At 38.0% G+C, this 22431-nt stretch overlaps 1 protein-coding gene across 1 annotated transcript; it reads left to right on the top strand.

Moving 5' to 3' along the window:
• The first annotated feature begins 371 nt into the window (after positions 1 to 371).
• tradd (tnfrsf1a-associated via death domain) lies at positions 372 to 19835 on the top strand. Its single transcript, XM_057843027.1, has 5 exons — positions 372 to 457; positions 3516 to 3667; positions 8655 to 8935; positions 12444 to 12555; positions 14881 to 19835. The coding sequence occupies exons 2-5, from the start codon at positions 3517 to 3519 to the stop codon at positions 15177 to 15179; spliced, it is 843 nt and encodes a 280-aa protein (XP_057699010.1). The 5' UTR covers positions 372 to 457; position 3516; the 3' UTR covers positions 15180 to 19835.
• Positions 19836 to 22431: the final 2596 nt, after the last annotated feature.

The following is a 22431-nucleotide window of genomic DNA, read 5'->3' as shown; positions in this document are numbered from 1 at the left end:
GGGAAGGTTGGCAGTGAATGTTCTTTCGCTGTCAATCCTCCCAGTTCAAATGGCCAATGATTTCATGAGTCACTATAATATGGGTAGAAAGATAATTCCACCGTGACTTTTCATATAGCGCATGACAATAATGATCTGGATTAACGAATTCGTAATTGCATGAAAGAGAGCCAATACATCCACATCTTGCCTCTCGTTAAAAATTCATGCGTAGTCAGCGGCTGCAAATAACCCCGAATGAATGGCGCTGCTGCCCTACTTTTTAAGATCGAGATTTCTTCCTTACCGGAAAAAACCAACCACTTCCTTCCGGGTTTTGCCTCGCCCTAAAAAGGAATTCGCCAATCAGAATCGTTTCTACTTGCGCCTCAGCCAATAGGACGTCAGGATGTGGTTACAGTGTCAGTGGGTAAGCGTTTAGAGGAAGCGTCACCGAGCCGTGTAACAAAACTTTTAGGTAAGTTCAAAAACACTTTAGTAAACAATAACTTTGCACACACATTATGAGTGATTTATACAAGTGGTACTTTCCTATGGAGCAAAATTTGACTTCCCACCGGTCTTAAGTTTTACGGAGTTGTAGTTGTTCCTACAGACTTAACTTATCTGCTGACTTGACGAAGCAGCTACAAGTAGAAGTAAATACTGCACAATACATGTTTTTAATATTTCTATTCAGGTTACATTTTTATGGCGTTTTCCCCTTAGTTTTTTTATTAGATGTAAATCAGGTTGGAAAAACACATGTTTGCGGCTGTAGTTTACATTAAAAAGTTATCCAGTGGATCATTTTTAGTCCTTAAATTTATAATTAGCAGTGAATGATAATGTTTCCTTACTCTTGATGGCAGTAGATGTCCAATCCATTTGAACTGGGAGAGGCTGACAATGAATGATCGCTGCTAAACCTCCCAGTTCAAATGGATTGGACATCTATCGCCGTCAAAGGCATCCAATGAGGTAATGATTATGGGTGTTAACGACGAGATACCTCACGATACGATAAAAGGTTCACGATAATATTTATCTCACTAATTGGCAAATCAGCAACGATTGATTCATGGGTAGGAAAATCAATGTAGCATATTCTACGGTACAATTATTAAAGAGAAAAACAAAAAAATTCTAAATGGCAAACTAAACAATGTATAATTTTGTGGACAATATCAAATACTATTCTCTTCCTCACAAAGTATGAGAATATGTCTTTCGCTGCAGACTTTAGTGGAAAATTTCCTGAGAGGAACTAATATTCAAATAGGAACAAATACAACGTAAAAATATTGAATATAATTGAACATTGCATCACATTTAAAAACATAAGTACATGATAAAATAATAGGCTCCAGCACCTCCGCGACCCTCGTGAGGAAAAGCGGCATGGAAAATGAATGAATGAATGAATGAATAAATAAAATAAATTGAAATGAGCTATAACACCAATAATAATAATAATTGTGTACAAATCCTGCTTACACACCCATTCAAAAGTGAGATAATTTGATGACACAAAATTACATCTGCCATAAGCAGTCATTAATGGTCATGACAGTGTCATGTCATGATTATGATGGTCGAATAAGTTTTATGGCACCACTTTCAAATAAAGTCTTATCAAATACCATAGCTAGCAATTTATGAAACAACTGGCACAGTAACTGAAGAAATAATTAGCACAGAACATGAATGTTGATTGTTATTTACATCTGTTGCACAGCAATGCATGCTAGGATGCATGTTGGACGACAACAGTGTTGACAGGAGATGGCAGCAGAGGTTTACTGTCTCCCCCAAGGGAGCAGTGATGGCCAAATGAAGATTCTTGAAGCAATGATGATGTTTCATTTGGTCTTAGTCTTTTTTTGCCACTATCAAAGTTTTACCAGTTAATATATTTTGGTGTAAATATCCCATAATACAGCGAGCACAAATGCGGCAAATAGTCCAGTGCAGCTTATCTATGAGGAAATGCCATTTTTGTGTCAAATTTGGTGGGTGGCGGCTTATAGTCACATGCGCCTTATAGTCCGAATATTACGGTATTGATATACGCCCTTATATAAGACTATTTACAGTGGTGAGTGGGACCTTGCCTTGCAGATTTCCCTTTTGAAATTTTCGGCCGCTTTTATTATGAAAACATCACAGCAACATAGCAAAAGGTAGCTTGAAACTATCGGGTTGGAAGTTTAAAAAAAAAAAATCTGCATTGGGACAATGCTAGTTCGTACGTAATTTTTTGGCGTTGAATCCTAATCGGACCTTTTCTTTTTTTTTTTTGCAAATCAAGATTCACATTTGTTTTTGTGTGAAATGCAAAATCATTGCAAATGGATTTTTAAAAAGTTGGTGTATAGCTGACACATTAAAAACATAAATACCTGTCATCAGGTAAATGTGAACAGGGCCTGGGTGCAATGAGTGGACCGTCCGGCGTGGGTATGGGGTGCTGGCAGAAAATTTTAAACACTCTATTACATCCTCGTGCATCATTATACGTTATTTTGAGAACCTACCCTCACTCACCCGTGCCCGGGCTCATTATGCCCAAAAACCGGGCCCTCTACAAGGCTGGGCCTGACTGCACCACCAGTAGCCCCCTAAGTTCCGCTCCTACCTGTTATGCCATGTGAGACAACTGCAGACACATGAAACCAAGAATAGGGAGAATGTGACATGTGCCATACTGGACTGCTGCCATAGTGCTCCAATATGTGAAAATCAGTCAACTATGACAAGCCAATCTTGGCAACGATTCAGAAAAATGTATATAACTATGCAAAAGATGCAAAATTGAAGTACGGTAGTATTGGGTGAAAATATTTGAAAAATCCGTATAAAACACTAATATAAGAGTATCAAAAATGCCAACTGCATGAAAACTAAAGTATACAGGGTAAAATATGGCAAAATTCATATACAATCAATTAAAAAAAAATGACTGCAACTGCAAGTGTGTGTGTGTGTGTGTGTGGGGGGGGGGTTGGCCACTTTTGCAAAGAGTATCACAACTCCATTGCCATGAGATAACAGAACTAATTTGTGACAGCATAACCACTTTTTTTTTTTTTTTTAATAAAACATTCTTCCATTTTTTGGCAACATGCCAAATGATATATTATAAACTACCGTTAATCCTCATACCACTGCTGAACTAATCTCGCTGCATACTTTCAGAGCACCGTAGATTAGATTGCATTTAATTAAATACTGGCTAAGTTGTTGAGATTCCTGCAAACCCAAGAGTCAAGCGCACTGTGTATTAGTGAAATATGAGGGCATGTATAATCCATCTGAAATGATGCTCTTTCTGTGCTCCACCTTGTCCATCCTGTGCATTGAAATTGAGGCATGGTGAGGGCGCAAGTGAGCAAGGCCTCTAGTTCATCCAGGGTACAGGAGATCGGGGCTGTGTCGCTGTGGGGGAGGGAGGCTTCAGAGTTCAGATTAAGCATGTTTTTATGTAATGAAGGTTTCATTTCTGAGTTAATCATGTGGCTTTTTCATATTTATAGCATGGCTGACAAGGTTTTAGACGGAGGACCCTGGACAGGATGCGCTGTTCTATTTCTGCGCTCGCTTTGTCCAGACGCAAACCTGCTATCCCTCTACAAAGATGAGGAGGGAACGTTCATCCTTTTCAAAGTCATCAAACTGACTCTTAGAGGTGAGCATTGAATTTGTAATGCTACTGTCACGATCACTTCCCTTTGGCAACTGGGCAGCAGTGATTGTCCAAGTAAATATCAAGACCTATACCCTATTGAACATCCTGAGGTATCCTCAAAAAGAAGGTACAGTGGTACAGTTTTAAACCAAACAAGCAACCTAATATTGCCAGCAATCTTAGAGAAAATTTGAAATTGAAAAAACGTCATCGGTGACCATTAAGCCTGTCGCAATATGCAATAATTCCATTTATCGCACGATAAATAAAAATGAAGGCGGTAATTTTTCCCCTGCGATTTATCGCCTCGCGTGCACGTGCGTGTGCGCGTGCGGCAGACATACTGTTAAAAGTTCGGATTCCTTGTTAGCAACTGCGCAAAATGCGTCTTCGTTCCAGGTCCGGCAAAAAATCGCGCCGGAGCCAATCGTTCCCATTATATCCTATTGTTCAACGTATACCGGCCACGGGTGACATTTCACGCGGGGCGGCTATTTTGCGGCACAACACCGGATATTTGAGAGGCAGATTAAGAGCGCTGTGCTTCAAACTCATCCTGTTTATGAAAGTCGATTGTCATATGCTGTCGTTGTGCAGTAATGAGGAGAAGTGACTTCTGTGGCGTTTGCTAACTTTTTTAATGCGCGCACACACTAGATATCATGAAATAGCAAACTAGATGTACTATGTCCCATGCCATTGGCTACGTGAGCCCAGAGTGATTATGGGACACGTAGTCCACATACTACATTGATGAATTATAAACTGCCATGACTGAATGGCCAAATCAATCCATACCACTGACTATAGATAATGCTGCAAATATTGTTAATTCAGTACGTGACACAGATGGATTGTGACCATAAATAGGATGTCTTGCTCATGTAGTAAACCTAGCTGCTGAGAGAGCTGTAGCAATCAAGTGTGCCCCGCCTCACTTTACAAACAGTAAAGATTGTTCTCAGCACTTTTATACTAAATTTCTTCAGATCAGTAAGAAGTAAACACATAGATATTATGCACTAACATGCGTGTTTATATGATGGCATTTTTGCTCGTCAGCAAAAAACCCCCAAACAAAACGAAACAAAAAATACAGTTTTTTTTTTTTTTTTCAGAGCATTAAATGTATTGAATCAGATTGAAAATCGTGTCCCCCGTATCGAAAATCTTACCGAACCGTGACTTAACTGTATCGTTGCATCCCTATGGAACACCATTGCAGAAGCTATGACGGGAAAGGTTTTCATTTGCCTAAGTGCTTAAGTTATTAACTGCATTGTATTTTTTTTTCTTGAAAAACACATTTTATTTATTCTGTGTTTCTGTGCGGTATTAATATTGTTGTCTTTTATGGTCTATTGTTTTCAGTTGTGATTTCTTATCGCGTTTAAATGGGTGTACTTGATCTATTAATATATACTGTATTCTCACTGTTATTGGAAATTTGTTTTTAAAAAAAATGGGGGGGGACGGAATGATATCGCATATCGCAATAATTTATTAGATAAATTATCGCACACTGAAATTTGTTATCGCAACAGGCCTAGTGACCATGCTAATCAGTTATGCTAACCGCATGCACCCCTCTGCGTTGTTAAAATGGATTGGTAAAAAAAAAATTTTTTTTAAATAAAATACTGTCGCCACGAGTAGTCAAGAATGGATAGGGATTTTCCAGAATTGGAGGGCATTTTTGCTTCAAAATTCTTAAAGGGATCCTCGAAAGACAAGTAATTTTTAAAAGATAAATGTCAGTATGAGTTATAATAATTTGATCCCCTCTTAATGTTTTCGTTTTAATTAAATTTGTAAAATTATTTTAAGTGATAGGTCGCCATTTTTGTTGACGTCGCAGTGAGGTGACGTCACCGGGCCCGCTGCCAAACTTCCAGCATGTCACTCGTTAGCTACCCCAACATGTCGTTCTGCCCTTCCAATTTGAACCAGAATGGAAAATTGTAGAGCAGGACATCACTGTCGGTCGTTCACAAGACGAGCAGCAAAGGCAAAATGCAGACCAGGAAATACCTGATAAGACAAGAGTTGGGCAAAACTGGTGATGTATTCGTGGCAAGTGCGTCTCAATGACAACGGAGCGAGATAGCGTATGCTGTTGAGAACTCGGGTTTTTGTTAGCAGATCTTCAAGGTGAGCTATTGCGTGATCAGACTTATTTCAATATAATTGTGTAGATTGTTCGCATCCAGAGCTGTCGTGTGCTTTACATACAGTACTGGCCAAAAGTTTGAACACACCTCGTCATTCGTGCATCTTTATTTTCATGACTATTGACATTATAAACTCTCACTGAAGGTAATAAAACTATGAATGCACACATGTGATAGTGAGGATCTGAGTCGTGTCGTGGCTGACTGTCCTCATTAAATTCGTCATCTGGATCGAGTGTTCTCCATGTCTTGTACATCCAACTCACTTTTAGCTACATAAGGGTGGTCCATATTAAGTGCTCGGCGCGCATTTCAATCGCTATGTGAGCGTGTTGAGGCTTTTTCTGAGGGAAAGTAGTTGGAACAGGATTTGATTATAGTCTCCGCTTATATCCAGCCGCTCCGGTGAGCTCTTTCATTAGTTGTCGTTGACTAAAAGCCTCGAATGCGGTAAGAGAAAAATGGCGAGAACAAAGCCTTGGGTCTTTGGGAAGTTTTGTCAGTCTAGAGCAGGGGTGGGCAAACCGGTCCTCGAGGGCCGCAGTGGGTCCTGGTCTTTGTTCCAACTGATTCAGCACACACTGTATAACCAATGAGGTTTCAGTGGAAACAAGGAGCACCTGACTGCAATCAACTGATTGCACTTGTAAGAAACCAGATTGGTGAAAAGCTGTCCTCATGATGGGTATGAACAAAAACCTGCACCCACTGCAGCCCTTTGTGGAATAGTTTGCCCACCCCTGGTCTAGAGACATTTTCCCAAACCTTTCTCCTCTTCTTGTCAATAGGAAATCTGTGGAGACTCACATCACTCCCCTTGTCTCCATTTGACTGGAAATTGCATCCAAAAGCAGCACATAGTGGCATTTTACTTAGCGAGGTTCGTCAGCAATACACAATTGTTGTACACAATTGGAAATGTCCCAATTAGGTCATCACTCCGAGCCTGCAAAACATGGCTCCAACTATCGGTCAAAATATGTACTAAATATTATAAGATATTGACATTGATTTAAAATTGTATGTGTTTTTAACAACATATTTTAGTACAAGAGAACAATTGTGGTTCATTAGAGCCTTCATGTCTTTAAGATCGAGGATCCCTTTAAAATACAAACCTTCTCTTTTCTGGTGTTCTGCTACAAATTACGTCAACACACCGGAGGAGTGCAAATACTACAGTGATGATCAATTTAACAGCTCTTTTAAATTGGACAGTAAGCTTTCATTGATTCATTTCAACGGCAGAAGTCTTCACAAGAACTTTGAACACATCAAGGATTATTTCCTGACTTTAACCTTCAATGTTGAACTTTTCACTGAATGTGTAGGAAAACTTCTGTTGAAAATGAATAACAAGCATGTCTTTGTTTGTGGAGACTTGAACATTGATCTGTTAAATCCTGACAAGAATTTACATATTGATGATTTTACTAGTACTATGTATACATTAGGGCTGCATCCACTAATAACACAGCCGACTAAAATTATCTGGTTGGGAAATTGGGAAACACAGCTTCGGCAGACACGCAAGGCATGGACATGAGGCTTATAAAACTTGTAATAAAAGACATTCTTCAGCCTCTAACATATATTTTTAATCTTTCTAGGTCATAATACGAATTGTACAAAAGGTAAATAATGTCTGGGTGGCAATTCAAACTTGTAAACAAAACCAAGTGTATTCAAAACAAAGGAGGGACTCCAATGCAAACAGAACTCAACCAGACATCACAAGGACAGATAATCTTAATGACATGGAACTGGTCAATTGGCCACTGAGTGCCCTGGCCAAGATCTTACAATGCGGCCAAAACCTGGACAACGCGCCTGCCTTGATCGAATCAACTGAATAAACTAACCGCTGAATTATGAACTAATCTACTGGATCTAATCAACATAACGAGCACATGGACACGATCGACACGGACACGATCGACATGGACTATTGGGAAAATGAACAATCAAGGGGGATGGTTAAATTTAAAAAAAGAACCTTGTAATCACTATGCAATCTGAATGTCAAAAATTGTTATTCGATATTTTCTGGGTCCTAAGGTATACTGGGGCGGGTTTCAAAAAGCTTCGGCTTCTCCCGTCTGCCCTTTTCTATTCGGGTTGAATTAATTGTAAACACATATAATTGCTGTATGTTTGTTGGATTTGTCATGCCTGAAGGGAATAAATAATTAAATAAATAAATAAATTCATCAAAAATAGGTAATAAATTAGCAAAGGCTCGATTAGCCCAGTTTACAGATCAATGTTTTTTTTAATTCCATGATTGTATTTGATATTTACAATATTTAGCATAATCACAGTAACAGTGTTGCAAATCTGAACTGTTAGCTTTTTCTCAGGAGTTGAAGCTAGCGGTTTAGCTTGCTGTGCTGATCAAGAGGACTAAATTACATTAATAAGTAAGAAAAACTATTTCTTATTCTGATTTTATGCATAACAGAAATTGGACGAGTTAGTGTGACACATTCAATCGAGGCTAACTATTTTATGAAAATATGAAAAATAGAAGCAAGGACTAGCCATTATTTTGGAAAACTGTGTTATGATGTGAAGTCTAGTATATCATGCGATTGACCACTTTATTTTCTACTTTTACTATGATAAAAACATTACGGTTTGCGTAAAAGTAGGACACATGCTCTATGAATAATAAACTATGTTTGAAATAGAGAGACAGCAATGACAAAAATAGTACCCTCCCCCCTTTGGTTTATTTGAGATTCATTTTAGCCATTGGACAAGACATCTGGCATTTAAGTTGGTAGTTCAGAATTAATGGTATATTCTCTGATCAGATTCTGCAGGAGGCCTGGCCGGTTATGAAATACTCAAATTTCATGATGCTGATCCCTACTTCGGAGTGGAGGTGAAGTTTGTGGATCTCGTGGCGTGTCAGCAATTCCTGGAGAGCTACAGCTCTGGAGCTGTGCGTCAGTCCATCTCTCAACACGCCTGTCGGCTCCTCGCTCTGGCTCAAGAGTTCACCGTGGAGACCCAACTCAAAGCGGGAACACATGTGTTGGATCGATGTCTGGACAGGCTGGAGCTTTGTCTGCAACAAATTCATCTCTCCAAGGTAGGCATAGATCTGATTTTCAAACAAGTACAGTAGTAGGGGGAAACAAGGTTGCTTATCCCATGGGTTGGTTGTCACACATGGTGTAACTCAACCACCAGAGGGCGGTATTGAGTAATATCAATAGTGAAATGATCATAATTGTGTCCAAAAGAAAACAACATTGTTTTTACTGTTAAATGACTAGGCATGTGCCGGTTACCGGTTTCAAGGTTTACCGTGGTATGAAAACGTCACGGTTTCAAAACCACTAAAATTTTCCGTCATACTGTAGTACGGTATTAGCCATTTTTTATGTCCCCGAAATGCAGCGAGAAATGGCTTGGAGTGGCAGTGCTCACCCCTTCCCCTCCGGTTATTGCTCTGTCGGTGACACTACTGTTGCTGTTGAAACTACACCTAAGCTTTTTCAAAAAACCCTCAAAAAAAGTCTAGTCTAGTATGGGAGTATTTCGGCTACCGAAAAGAAACAGACGGCCGCGGTTTAGCGGAGGGAGGACAGCCGACGTGCAGGCTACACTTCCAACTAGGCCTGTCGCGATATCAAATTTTAGTGGGCGATAAATTCTCTCATAAATTATTGCGATATGCGATATTATTGCCCCCCCCCCCCATTTTTTTTTTTAAGCAATTTACAATAACACAGTAAGAATACAGTATATATTAACAATACTAAGTAATATTAAGTACAGCCATTTAAACACAATAAACGATTACTCTTATATTCAAAAATACTTTTTAAGAAATCCCAACTGAAAACAATAGACCATGCATCTTTAAAGTAAAAGACAACAATATCAATACCGCACAGAAACACAGAATAAATAAAATGTTTTTCTCAAGGAAAGATAAAATTGCACTTCAATAACTTAAGCATTTAGGCACAGAGGTATAAAGTTGTACTAACACAAACAATTCAAACACAAACGTTCAAGTATCACGCATACGCACTAATTCGCAGTCCGAGATGCGCTCAGCAAAGTGACCGCATGCGCAGAAGCATCAAAACAAATTACACATGCTAGCTGTATTTCATTCCAGGGCGATCATATCTTGATTTCCAAAAAGATGAAACAAATAACAGACATTAATAATCCCTGTTTAGTCCTTTATTCAAAGTTTATATGGACTGATAAAACGCATACACGCACGCACATAAGCCTTGACTTGTGTGCGTGACATGACGTGGGTGTGTCAATTTGCCCCGTCTCGGCCATGCAAATATTGCTCATTCGGCGCATAAAATTAAAATCGAAAATTGTTAGGCTTATCCTTTTGTTCATTTATTTTTTTATGACCGTGTTCACGCCCGCTTTGTGCATAAAAGCAGAGTTCAAGCTAGAAGCTAATGCACAGCTACATCGCTCCCGTCTTGCCTGCCGCTTTCGCTTTGCTGATGTCATTGCTGTACGAATTCCGATTCGGGAGACTTGAAAGTTCAGACCGCCAGCCACATTCTGGAAAAATGTGGCCCAGATCGGATTTACACCACATACGTAAGTGACCCAGATCGGATTTGAAATGGTCCAGTTCTATGCGACTTGTCACGGTCAGACCGTCAAGTTAATCCCTCACTCGAGTCGGAAAAACACGAAAAAATCGGATTCATGCATTAAGACCTGTAGTATGAACGTAGCCTTAGGCTAGGTTAAAATGTGTAAAACGAACATACCTAGAAGTCAATAAAACAGAGTGAATACTCATCACAGCATATTGCGCTGTTGTTATTGCGCACATCTGCACGCGCGCACGCACGTGATGCGATAAATCGCAGTGAGAAAGTTACTGCCTTCATTTTCATTTACCGTGCGATGAATGGAATTACGCATATTGCGACAGGCCTACTTCCAACATAATTTCACATTAACGTGACCATCATCCGTCACTTTACAGTCAGTGACGTGCCTGATATACATATATTTTAAATTTTATTTAGTGTTTTTACTTTTTTATGGAAAATAATTATTTTTGTCTATTGTTCAGAAACTTGAGCTGTGGCTGTTGGTTTAGTCTATTAGTTATATTTATTTCAATTTTGTCTAAAATATTTGTTATTTGTGTTTTTTGTTATTCTATTTATTGTAACATATTCATGTCGATTTTCCCAATTTGCAAATATTTTTGTGAAAAATTAAAACATCCTGTTCAATGGAATTGTTTTTTTAACCCATACATCTCAAAATAACACATTTAAGAGCTTTAATTGCAATACCGTGATACCGCGGTATTTTTGCTTAAGGTTACCATTCCGTCAAAATCTCATACCGGCACATGCCGGTAAGTGGCACATAACTTTGAGGTAAGAGGCATTTACTTTTTTAGGGTCAATTTAAAATTTTAAAGGTCTTCCCCTGCTCTTTATTACGTATAGTTATTTGTTAAAGCATTACCATTAAAGTATGAGAACAAAGCTTTTGATTCAGATGCTCTAGCTAGCCAGTTGCTTGCTAGCTGTTAGTGGAGCTTTTAGCAAAAAACACAAGTTGAGGTTGGTTGTCGCAATTTAGATGGGTATCATTGTCCCACCATTAACAACTGATTTAAAGGATGTTTGTTAGGAGTGGGAACCTCTTGGTACCTCACGATACGATACGATTTGCGATACAAAGCTCACGATAACGATGATCTGATGATATGGCGATACAACGATTATCGATATATTGGTCAGGAAAACATTCTACGATATGCTACAAACAACTAATAAACAGAAAAACAGGCTTCTGCTGTGAATTGGTATGAGTTTATCACTACTAGACGTTCAATCCGTTTGAACTGGGAGGGTGGCAGCGAATGGTCATCCCTCCTAGTTCAAATGGTTTGAACGTCTATGGCCGTCAGTGGCAGCCAATGCCAGACAATGAGGTAATTTTGGGCCATTTAAGGTCATTTACCTGTTGATTTTCAGTTACTTCCTGTTGATTTTGGGGTATTTTATGGGTCACTTCCTGTTTATTTTGAGTTACAGAACAGGAAGTGACCTGGGAATCACCCAAATGAATAGGCAGTGACTCAAACTCAACAGGAAATTACCTGTAAATGCCCTAAAATGAACAGCAAGTGACCTGTAAATGGCCTGAAAATCAGACAGAATGACTGTGAATGCTCTGGTTTCGAGTGAACGAACGTTCCAAGTCTAAATGGATCGGGCGTCGAGCACCGCCAATGCAGCCTTAGAGTTAACTGAGACTATTATGGCGGAAGATTTTGGAAGCAGCTTGTTGATTCCTTTTTATTTTTTTTGTTTTAGACTTGACACCTTTTTAAAATGATATCTCGATTCTTGGCAGGCGCTTATCGATAACCTTTTGGGATACAAAGTATCATGATATTTCACCATTTTGATATTTTGTCACACCCCTAATGTTTATTGTCACTGTTCAGGGAAAATTGAAATTAAAAGATATTAATGAAAGATTAAAAAATGTGACAACCAACCCCATTTCACCCTACTGGTTCCACTTCATGTTTTTCGGTTCATAAAATGCCACAATTTCTCATTTTTCAACAGCCCGAGCGATTGCGTGACGAAGGAATCGAACGACTGGAGGCTCGGCTGAAGTTGGAAGTCCTTGGGCCGGAAGTCCCAAGTAACTGCTTCAGGTTTCAAAATAAAGTATTTGGTGAGTCCAGGCTACCTTTAACTCATTCAGCCAATGAGGGAAATCTTTTCGCAATATATATATTTTTTAACTTTATTACAATTTTTCTAAACCTTGCTGCTTGGGACACAAATGACAAGAGTAATGCAATATGTAATAATGTCAGTGAACATCTGCTGCATTTGTCATGTGTTCATCTTGCTGGCAGCATCTGAAATCTGTGCAGTTTGACAGATGATTCTTTAATCCAACCATTTATGAATTGATGGTCACAGTCGAAGGGGAGATTAGCGTAGGCCGGCAGATAGATGCGGATTGCATTCATTTGAATTTGCCATTGAATTGTCGTATATTCACCGCAGATCAAATACGTCAGCTTTGAAAACATCAGATCAAACTACTTTATTGTTGACCTGTCGGTTGGACTGTCGCAACAAATCGACAACTAATCGATTAAAGCAGCACTAGGTAACTTTTCAACCTTTACAAAATATTTTCGTAACAATTGTGATAATATGTCAACTGACAACTAGTTGAATTACACCTCTTCAATATCTTGAGGAGGTCTGTATCGCTTTCACCGGCACTAATTAACTTTGAGAAGGGTGGCAGGAACCCTGCCACACAAAAAAAAACAACCTACAAATGTGCTGACTGCTTTACGGAATACGTCGCTTCCCTCTTTTGCCATTCATTATAAAGACAGAAGTCGATGCGAACGCTTTGGCGCGAATTCTGAAAGGGAGCAACAACAAGCGCAACAAAAGAGACAAAAAGTTTTGTCTGAAGAGAAAAAAAATAGAATATACGGAATAAACATTGGCCCGGCTTTCACTCGCTGGCTTGCTCGTTAGCTACACTAAACCACACACACAATCTTCACAGTCCTCCTTAAGGCAAAACAATACCAAGTTTGTCCACCGGTGTCGCTAAAATTGACAAAAAATCAAAAGTTACCAAGTATTTCTTTAACAATTTATATGACTTTTTTTTAATAGTTGAATAGTCATTTAGACACATTGTTGACTTAAAAAGTGACAAAAAACTATTTTTTTGGGGACATTCTCAAACCCTTGATGCCTGAATTTATATTTAACAAATATACATAAAAAAAAACTTTTGGGGAATACATAAGAACATTAAAATAATAATAATAATAATAAATAGATAGAAAATGATATTTAAAAATACAACTAGAAATTGGGAAATAAAAAAAAAAAGAGATATATATAGATTAAAAAAAAGAAATGTATAGATATTTTATCATTAAATGAAAACTTAGATTAAAAAAAAACAAAAAACAAATATAGTAAATTAATTTAAAGTAAAACATTAAATAAAAGTTGAATTAAAAAAAAAAAGCGAGAAATATTTTTGGGAAAAAATATAAAAAGAAATTTATTAACAGTACGTATAATGCGGTGTCTTACCATAACTTATTGAATTTTTGTTTTAAACCTTTGTATATCACGCGTACAATATGTATGTATATTTATATTTATATGCCATACTGGCAGCTGAATTGCAAGAATTTTACCATGGAAAAACTGGGAAAACCATAAAAGGGTTTTGGTTGAATTTACAACAAACTACCGTAAAAAGTAACATACCTTATTGTAAAACATTTTAACTGTTGTTTTATAGCAAATGACTGTAAAAATTGTCTTGTGACATGACTATGCTTCCTTTCTTATTTTCCCTTTTTTAAACCGTAGTTATTGTTACTGTGGCAGTTGAGCTTGCTTTTTTTTCTCTTCAAATTATTTTACAGGTTTTCCTTTTTTTTTTTTTTTTTATGATAATATTCTGGCAAGCATAGTTGCAAGTATTTTATTATAAACTTAACGCTGTATGTATTTTTATTTCTGTAAATAAATGAATAAATATTTTTTTATTATTATTTTTTTATTAAAACACGAAAGGACTAGAGTACAGCAAAAAATTCTCTTTAGTTTTAATGTTTTCAATATTATTCTTTTCAAATATTCTCTGATTTCTGTCTTCAATGAACCAGAGTGATTAATTACGTAATTATTCATTAGCAAATAACACTTTTGTTTTGGAAAACAATGATACAGTTTTATAATATTTTTAGACCCAACTTTTTTCAGTGCATAGGTTTTATCTCCAGTGGACTGTATAGTTGGCATATGATAGGTGAATATGAATTGGTGGTTCTGGGAGAAATTGCTTTATTTTGTAAATATACTTTTTTACTACTGCTGATGACTAAAGAATAAAAAAATTAACGAGAAGAGTCTATTTTTTTTAAATTTTTGTCAATGGCAGTAAGAGAGTTAAGAATACATTTTTCGTCAATGTTTGCTTTTTTTTTTTTTCAATCAGAGGACCGAATGCTGACGGCAGCAGATGTTCAGAACTTCGCTAATGGAGTGGGCCGTCAGTGGAAGCACGTGGGTAGGACGCTGGGGAGGGATTGCCGCGCTCTGAATGATACGGCCATTGACAACCTGGCCTATGAGTACGCCAGGGAAGGCCTGTACGAGCAAGCCTATCAGCTCCTGAGCCGCTTCGTCCAGGCGGCGGGGAGGGCGGCCAAGCTGAGCCGGCTGGTCAAAGCGCTGGAGGACTGCAAACTCACCGGCCTGGCTGAATCCATTCTGGACATACAGCCGCGAGACTGATGCCGTGCCAGCACGGAGGGAGGCGGAGTGGTCGCTAGCCAAGGTGGCGGGCCTCACCTCTCTTGACTTTTTGTCCTTCCTGCTTTACACACACAATGTCTGTTCTTCGTTGCCGTCGTTGCAAATGATTCCTAGCTTTTACACGGAATTTCAGGGTTGTCTAACGCATTGTAGCCAAGGAGTAAAATCATAACGTCATTCATATAAATGAGTTGGTGTTTCGCCCCTTTCATTACATGCAAAGCTATAGAAGTACACTGGCAATATCACAGATATCACATATTTAAGGTTAGATGTCTAAAGACAGAGTCGGCGGTGTAAGTAACTATCGGCTAAAATGTGTCGGGGAATTTTCGTAATTTTCCATTAAAATACTCTTTAACTTGCTGAAATCTTTACTAGAAATCGACCGATATACAGTAGGTTTTTCAGGACCGATACCGATTATTAGTAGGTGGAAGGGCTGATAACCAAATTTTGGAGCTGATATTCATTTGCAGTAAAAGTACAAAAATTGGCGTAAAGAAATTGAATAATGCAAACATTGAACTTCAATGAAATGCCTAAAGCATGTTTATTGAATCACACAAATAGAAAATAATAGCTAATAATAGGAGGTGGCATGGTTCAGTGGTAGGGTAGTCGTTCCCCAACCCAGAGGTTGTGGGTTCAATTCTTCGCCCTGATGACCTTAAAGTATCCTTGAGCAAGATACTAAACTCCCCGTTGCTCCTAGTGCTGCGTCGCCAGGAGGGAGATGATATAGTGTGAAGCACTTTGAGGGCCTTAAAAAGGTGGAAAGGCGAAATACAAGTGGAACTCCATTTACCCTTACCATTTAACCAATCAGAGGACTGGGTGAATACTAGTGCAGGAGAGAGAGGCGCGGCTGCATCTGTGCCAGAATAACTGTTTTAAATAGATTTTTCCATATCGGCCGGTCGGATTCAAAAGGCGGATACCGTTACACTACCATTCAATAGTTTAGGTTCACCCAGACAATTTTCGTGTTTTCCTTCAAAAGTCACACTTTTATTTTTAAAATGAGTTTCAAAATGAATAGAAAATATAGTCAAGACATTGACAAGGTTGGAAATAAGGATTTTTATTTTGAATAATGATTTTCTCTTTCAAACTTTGCTTTATCAAAGAATGTTCATTTTGTAACAATTATAGCTTTGCAGACCTATGGTGTACTAGCTGTTAATTTGTTGAGAAGAAGAGAAAGAAAATAAGAGAAACTTCACTCCACCCTTCCAGAAGCCCCTCCCACAAGTTGGATTGGCTTGATGGCCACTTCTTGTGTACCATACGGTCAAGCTGCTCCTACAACAGTTCAATTGGTTTGAGATCTGTTGACTGTCTGGCCACTCCATTACAGATAGAATACCAGCTGCCTGCTGCTTTCCTAAATAGTTCTTGCATAATTTGGAGGTGTGCTTTGGGTCACTGTGATGTTGTAGGAAGAAATTGACTCCAATCAAGCGTTGTCCACCGGGTATGGCATGGTATTGCAAAATGGAGTGACAGCCTTCTTTATTTAATATCCCGTTGATCTTGTACAAATCTTACACTTTACCAGCACCAAAGCAACCACAGTTCATCACATTACCTTCACCATTGTTGCCAGATGACATCAGGCACTCTTCCAGCATCTTTTCAGTTGTTTTGTATGTCACAAATGTTCTTTTCATTGATCCAAAGTCCAAACATCTCAAACTTTAAATCGTCTGTCCATAACACTTTTTTCCAATCTTCGTCTGTCCAATGTCTGTGTACTTTTGCCCATATTAATTGTTTCATTTTATTATCCAGTCTCAGATAAAGCTTTTACCTTTGCCACGCTGCCCTGAAAACCAGCATCCCGGAGTCGTCTCTTCACTGTCGACATTGACACTGACGTTTTATGGGTACTATTTATTTAAACCTGTTAGATGAGGACCTGTAAGGCATCTATTTCTCAAACTAGAGACTCTTATGTACTTGTCTTCTTGCTCAATTGTGCAGCGGGGCCTCCCGCTTCTATTTCTACTCTGGTTAGATCTTGTTTGTGCTGCTCTCTGAAGGGAGTGGTACACAGCGTTATCGGAAATATTCAATTTCTTGGCAGTTTCTCATATGGAGTAGCCTTCATTTCTAAGTACAGATTGTTGAGTTTCACGTGACAGTTGTCCTTTTTTGCCCATTTTGAGAGTTTAATCAACCCCACAAAGGTGATGCTCCAGATGCCCAACTACCTCAAAAGAAGATCAGTTTTGTAGCTTCTCTAACCACCTAAACTGTTTTGAGCTGTGCCATCATGAATTGCATAAAGTTTTCTAATCATCTATTATCCTTATAAGGCAACTAGCAAGCACAATGCACCATTAGAACACTGGAGTAATGTTTGCTGTAAATGGGCCTCTTTACAAAACTACGTAGATATTGCATTAAAACCGGACGTTTCCAGCTAGAATGGTCATTTACTACATTGATAATGTATTGAGTGTTTTTCTGGTTAGTTTAATGTTATTTACATTGAAAAAACTGCTTTTCTTTCAAAAAGGAGGAAATTTCTCAGTGACCCCAAACTTTTGAACGGTAGTTTATACGTCTTATTTCCAAATACCATTGACGGCAATAGAGGTCCAATCCATTTTGACGAGTCGCAATGGATTAGAGGTCTATTGCCATTAATGGGTGTTTTCAAACTTAAATTTCTTTTACTACTTACCACAGCACATACGGTTTCAAATGAACTGGACGTATATCGTTGTCAATGACAGCCAATGAAATATCAGAACATAACTCATTATAATAATTCTGTTACTTTTGCAGCATTCTGTACAAGCAAAAAGGATTGAAAACTTAAGTCCGACCTGACATTTAGCTTGTTTGCGTGGTCACATTAACATGCTTCATTGTAATTAATCAGTCACGAGTGCACGTTTGTCACAAAGGAAATTCATAGAAAAGTTGAAACCAAAAAAATGTTCGTAAAACTGAAATTGCAGTGTCATGACACTGTCATAAGACCATCATAGTTCTAACATGACCCTGTCATGAACATTAACGAATGCTGATGACAGATGTCATTAAGGGTCCTAACCCTCACACAGTTCCTAAACTTTAATTTCAACACATTTGAAAAAATCCCCAATAAAGCATCAAAAATGACATAATTTACTAAGTGATAATAACATCTGTCTTAGCCCTTATTCATGTTCATGACAGTTCTCATGTCATCATTATGACAGTCTTACGACACTGGGTTAAATAAAGTGCAACCAAAATGTCTTCAAATTGGGCGGTAAAAATATAAAGTCATCTTAATCCTTTGTAGGGCTGAAATATGAAGTTTAAAAAAAAAAACAACTTCAAAGTGTTATTCGGTGCAAGTTGATGTATGTTTTGGTTCATTTTAAATTGAACAAATCAACATGATCAGAGAGTGACCCAAAAAGGCCCTAATATCGAAAGGAAGTGAACCAAACTCAACAGGGAGTTAACCAACCAGCATGAAAGCATTGACACATATTTCAATTGTTAATTAATTATCATTTTAATTACTTATTAAATATTAACCAATATCAATATTGTTTAATGACCAAAAATAGCGGTGAGAACATGCAAACTCCGCAAAGGATTGAATCCTTGATCTCAGAATTGTGAGGCAAACGTACTAAACACTCAGTGACCGTGCCACAGAGACAGATTATAAATACAAAAAAATCTACTTAGTACTCATACTTCGTTACGTACCACAACTGCATTAGTGTAATTAAACCTAAAAACATTTTTTCTCCAAAATCAAATTCCCCCAGGTATATTTGAGCATTAATCCTCCCTTTGCTCTCATTCCCATCACATACACACACACCTACACACGTGCGCACACGCATACAGTATGATTAAACAGTTGATGTTGCTGTTGAATGTGTGCTCGTGTCACGTTGTTTCAGTGCATTGAGGCAGATATGACACACAGCTGTGTGTGTATTTCGAGGTTTTATCCCGGCCCAAATTTACTGATGGATGAAGTCGCCACAGCTTGAGTTTGTCTGGTTTCATTCAGGTCTAGTGTAAAAGCCAAGCGCCCCACCCCCACTCTTTTTATGCCACTTGGCCGTCCATCCAGATGTGACATGTGGATTAGAAGCTTTTAAAACACACAGACACGCCCTTTTTTACACAGATTTCCAAGTTATGCAAAGTACATTTATCACCTTTTAGAACTGTAGCCACAGCAGCAATCAATGTGATTAGTTCTGTAAACTTGTGAGTTGAAATTTTTGATACAATGGAATACATCCAAGCTTTTTATTAGCTAATATGATGGAACTGTTCATTCACAATTTTCAGCACTAATTACAATATTATGTATGCATACATACATGTACTAGTATATTAGGGATGTCCTGATTGCATATTATTGCACCCGAGTTAGAAAATCTGACGATACAGTCCCAATTTTAATTTAATTTTTTTTTTTTTAATTTGAGCAAAAGTTCCAAACATGGTACAGAACTGTCTCTTTTACAGTACTTCCTCTTCCGCTTTTTCCGGGAGTATAAAAGTACTTGTTGCGGAGTATAAAATGTAAATATTTTTGTATCTTTTGGCAATGCCATTGTATTTCTGGATTATATATGTATGTGTATGTATATATATATATATATATATATATATATATATATATATATATATATATATATATATATATATATATATGTGTGTGTGTGTGTGTGTGTGTGTGTGTGTATATGTGTGTGTGTGTATATACTATATATACAGTATATATATATATATGTATGTGTATAATTAGGCCTGAACGATATTGGAAAAAAATAACATTGCGATATACGGGGTGATTAAAAAAGAATGTGCACAAATCATAATGCGATGTCGAAAATGAAAAACATTACAAAACTAACTAGGACACATGTTGGACGTAACTTTAAGTTTTAAAAGTGCTCAAATATGGCCACCACTAGTAGCAGCAAGGACAACATCTAGCCGACATGAGAATTCCTCCCTAATGCACCTCAGCATGTCGTGTTCCACTGCGTTGATTGCATCCGTTATTATTCAGTTTAATTTTTTGGATGTCTAGTGTAGTCAATGCCAGCCAGTGAGTTAATTTTGGGTGACTTTTTTTGTTAATTTTAGGGTACTTAGGTCACTTCCTGTTGATTTTCAATCACTTCCACTTCATTTTAGGGTATTCCAGGATCACCTCCTGTACAAATTAAATAATTTCCTGCTGATTTGGGGCAATTGGTGTTTACTCTCTATTGATTTTTGGGGTTTCCAGAGTCACTTCCTGTTAATTCGGGGCAATTCGAGGAAGTTTTTTTTTTTTTTTCCGTCTAGGAAGGGCTGGCAGCAAATAGTGAACTGGACATCTATAGGTGTCAATAAGAGTGTAACGGTACATGTATTTGTATTGAACCGTTTCGGTACGGGGTGCTCGGTTCAGAACGGAGGCGTACCCCACGAGTTTCTGACGTAATGTAACCCTTACTTTTCGAGGCTGTGAGTCGATCGGTTTACAGTTTCTTTGTGTAGATTATATTTACTCCGTCTTCTTTACTATAATGAGGACCAACACGGTAGGACAGTATATAACCCAGAAACGTCAACGGCGCGACAACGTGGCCGCCGCGAGAACGCAGTGAAACGCGGGGGTTAAAGTCAATCAGCCAATGCACACCAGTCGCACTGTGACCGCGTGTTAGACGCATCCCAGAAGCGGCTCAACGCGACGGACGCGAAAAGAACGGCAGAGTTTATTATTTGACGCGAAACGCGTCCCTCCTGCGTCAATGCTACTAGCTAGGATTGGCCAGACCGGAAGTCACTCGTATAAAAATACGGTGGATCCGGTTGATTTTCAAACTAATATGCAATCGTAACCCACTTTTTGAGTCCATCAGATCTCTTGAGTGGCAGATCGGGGCACAGTTGTCTTGTCTTTTTTTATTTACTGCGGTCTTCTCTGCTATAATAATAACCAACACGGCCCCGTGTTCAATACAAAACCCTCCTACCACAACAAAACAAGCAGGAACTAATATTCACATACGAACTAAAGTTATTGTTAGGGCCTCTGCCCCTCCCTCCTGAAACCTGGCCCACTTGGGGCAGGCGTGCATGAGTTTTCTGATTGCAGGTTGAATGCCAGACGTGTGGAGCGGCCACAGGTGCAGGCTATCACAATCAGCAGCCTTGAAAAAGCCAGTGGACGCCTCACCTCGTCTGGCATTCAACCTGCAATCAGAAAACTCATGCACGCGTGCCCCAAGTGGGCCAGGTTTCAGGAGGGAGGGGCAGAGGCCCTAACAGTTATACAACATAAAATATACAATATAAATGAATACTACATCACATTTGTAAAATATGAACACATAATAAAATGAATAATAGCCCGTTAAATAAAATAAATTGAAATGAGCTAAGACACCTGTATTTAAATGATAAGAATAATACACAGATCCTGCTTACACAATTAAGTTTATTAATTTATGTGTGGCGCTTTAACTTAAGACAATCCACCAATAAAGCTTTTGAAAACCATTCATTAAAAAAAAAAAAAAAAAAAAAAAAGATTCATTGAGGCATTTCATTTGTAAAATACATTTTAAAATCTTTGTCACTGGGATTGCTTTTCTCTTTAGCACAGGACTTCTTTTTATTCTTTCTTTCAGAAAGAAAGCTGAACAATACACGGGGTCTGAAAGGCAAATTGTTGTTGGATTATTATCTTTAAATAACCGCTACTTTTTGAGCAAAATTCTAGCTTTGTATAGGCTTATGTTCCTATTGTTGAAAGCACATAAGTGTATAATAAACAACTAGCACATTTATATTTTGCATTTTGTTTTCTTACTGTACCAAAAATGAACCGAACCGTGACCTCAAAACCGAGGTACGTACCGAACCGAGATTTTTGTGTACCGTTACACCCCTAGGTGTCAATGGCAAACATGATTCGTTTATCTGGGATGGACATAATAAAAATGTCGTTTTTCCCTTTAAATTGTCTTAATTTCTCAGTTTACAATAAAAAAATTATACATGAAAAGTGATGGGGGAATACATAGGTACATTAAAATGATAACAATGGAAAAAAAAGCTAAATATTGAAAATTAAATTGAAAAATACAACTAAACATGGGAAACCCCTAAATAAAAAAAAAAGCAAAATGATTTAGAAAAAAAAAAGAAAAGAAGACAATGTAAGAAATCATTTAAAAATAAAATTAATGAGATA

This window comes from Corythoichthys intestinalis, chromosome 1 (genome assembly GCF_030265065.1).
Source record: "Corythoichthys intestinalis isolate RoL2023-P3 chromosome 1, ASM3026506v1, whole genome shotgun sequence".
Lineage (NCBI taxonomy): Eukaryota > Metazoa > Chordata > Actinopteri > Syngnathiformes > Syngnathidae > Corythoichthys > Corythoichthys intestinalis.
Note: the sequence above shows the minus strand (reverse complement) of the source record. Positions and strands in the feature narration are given on the sequence as shown.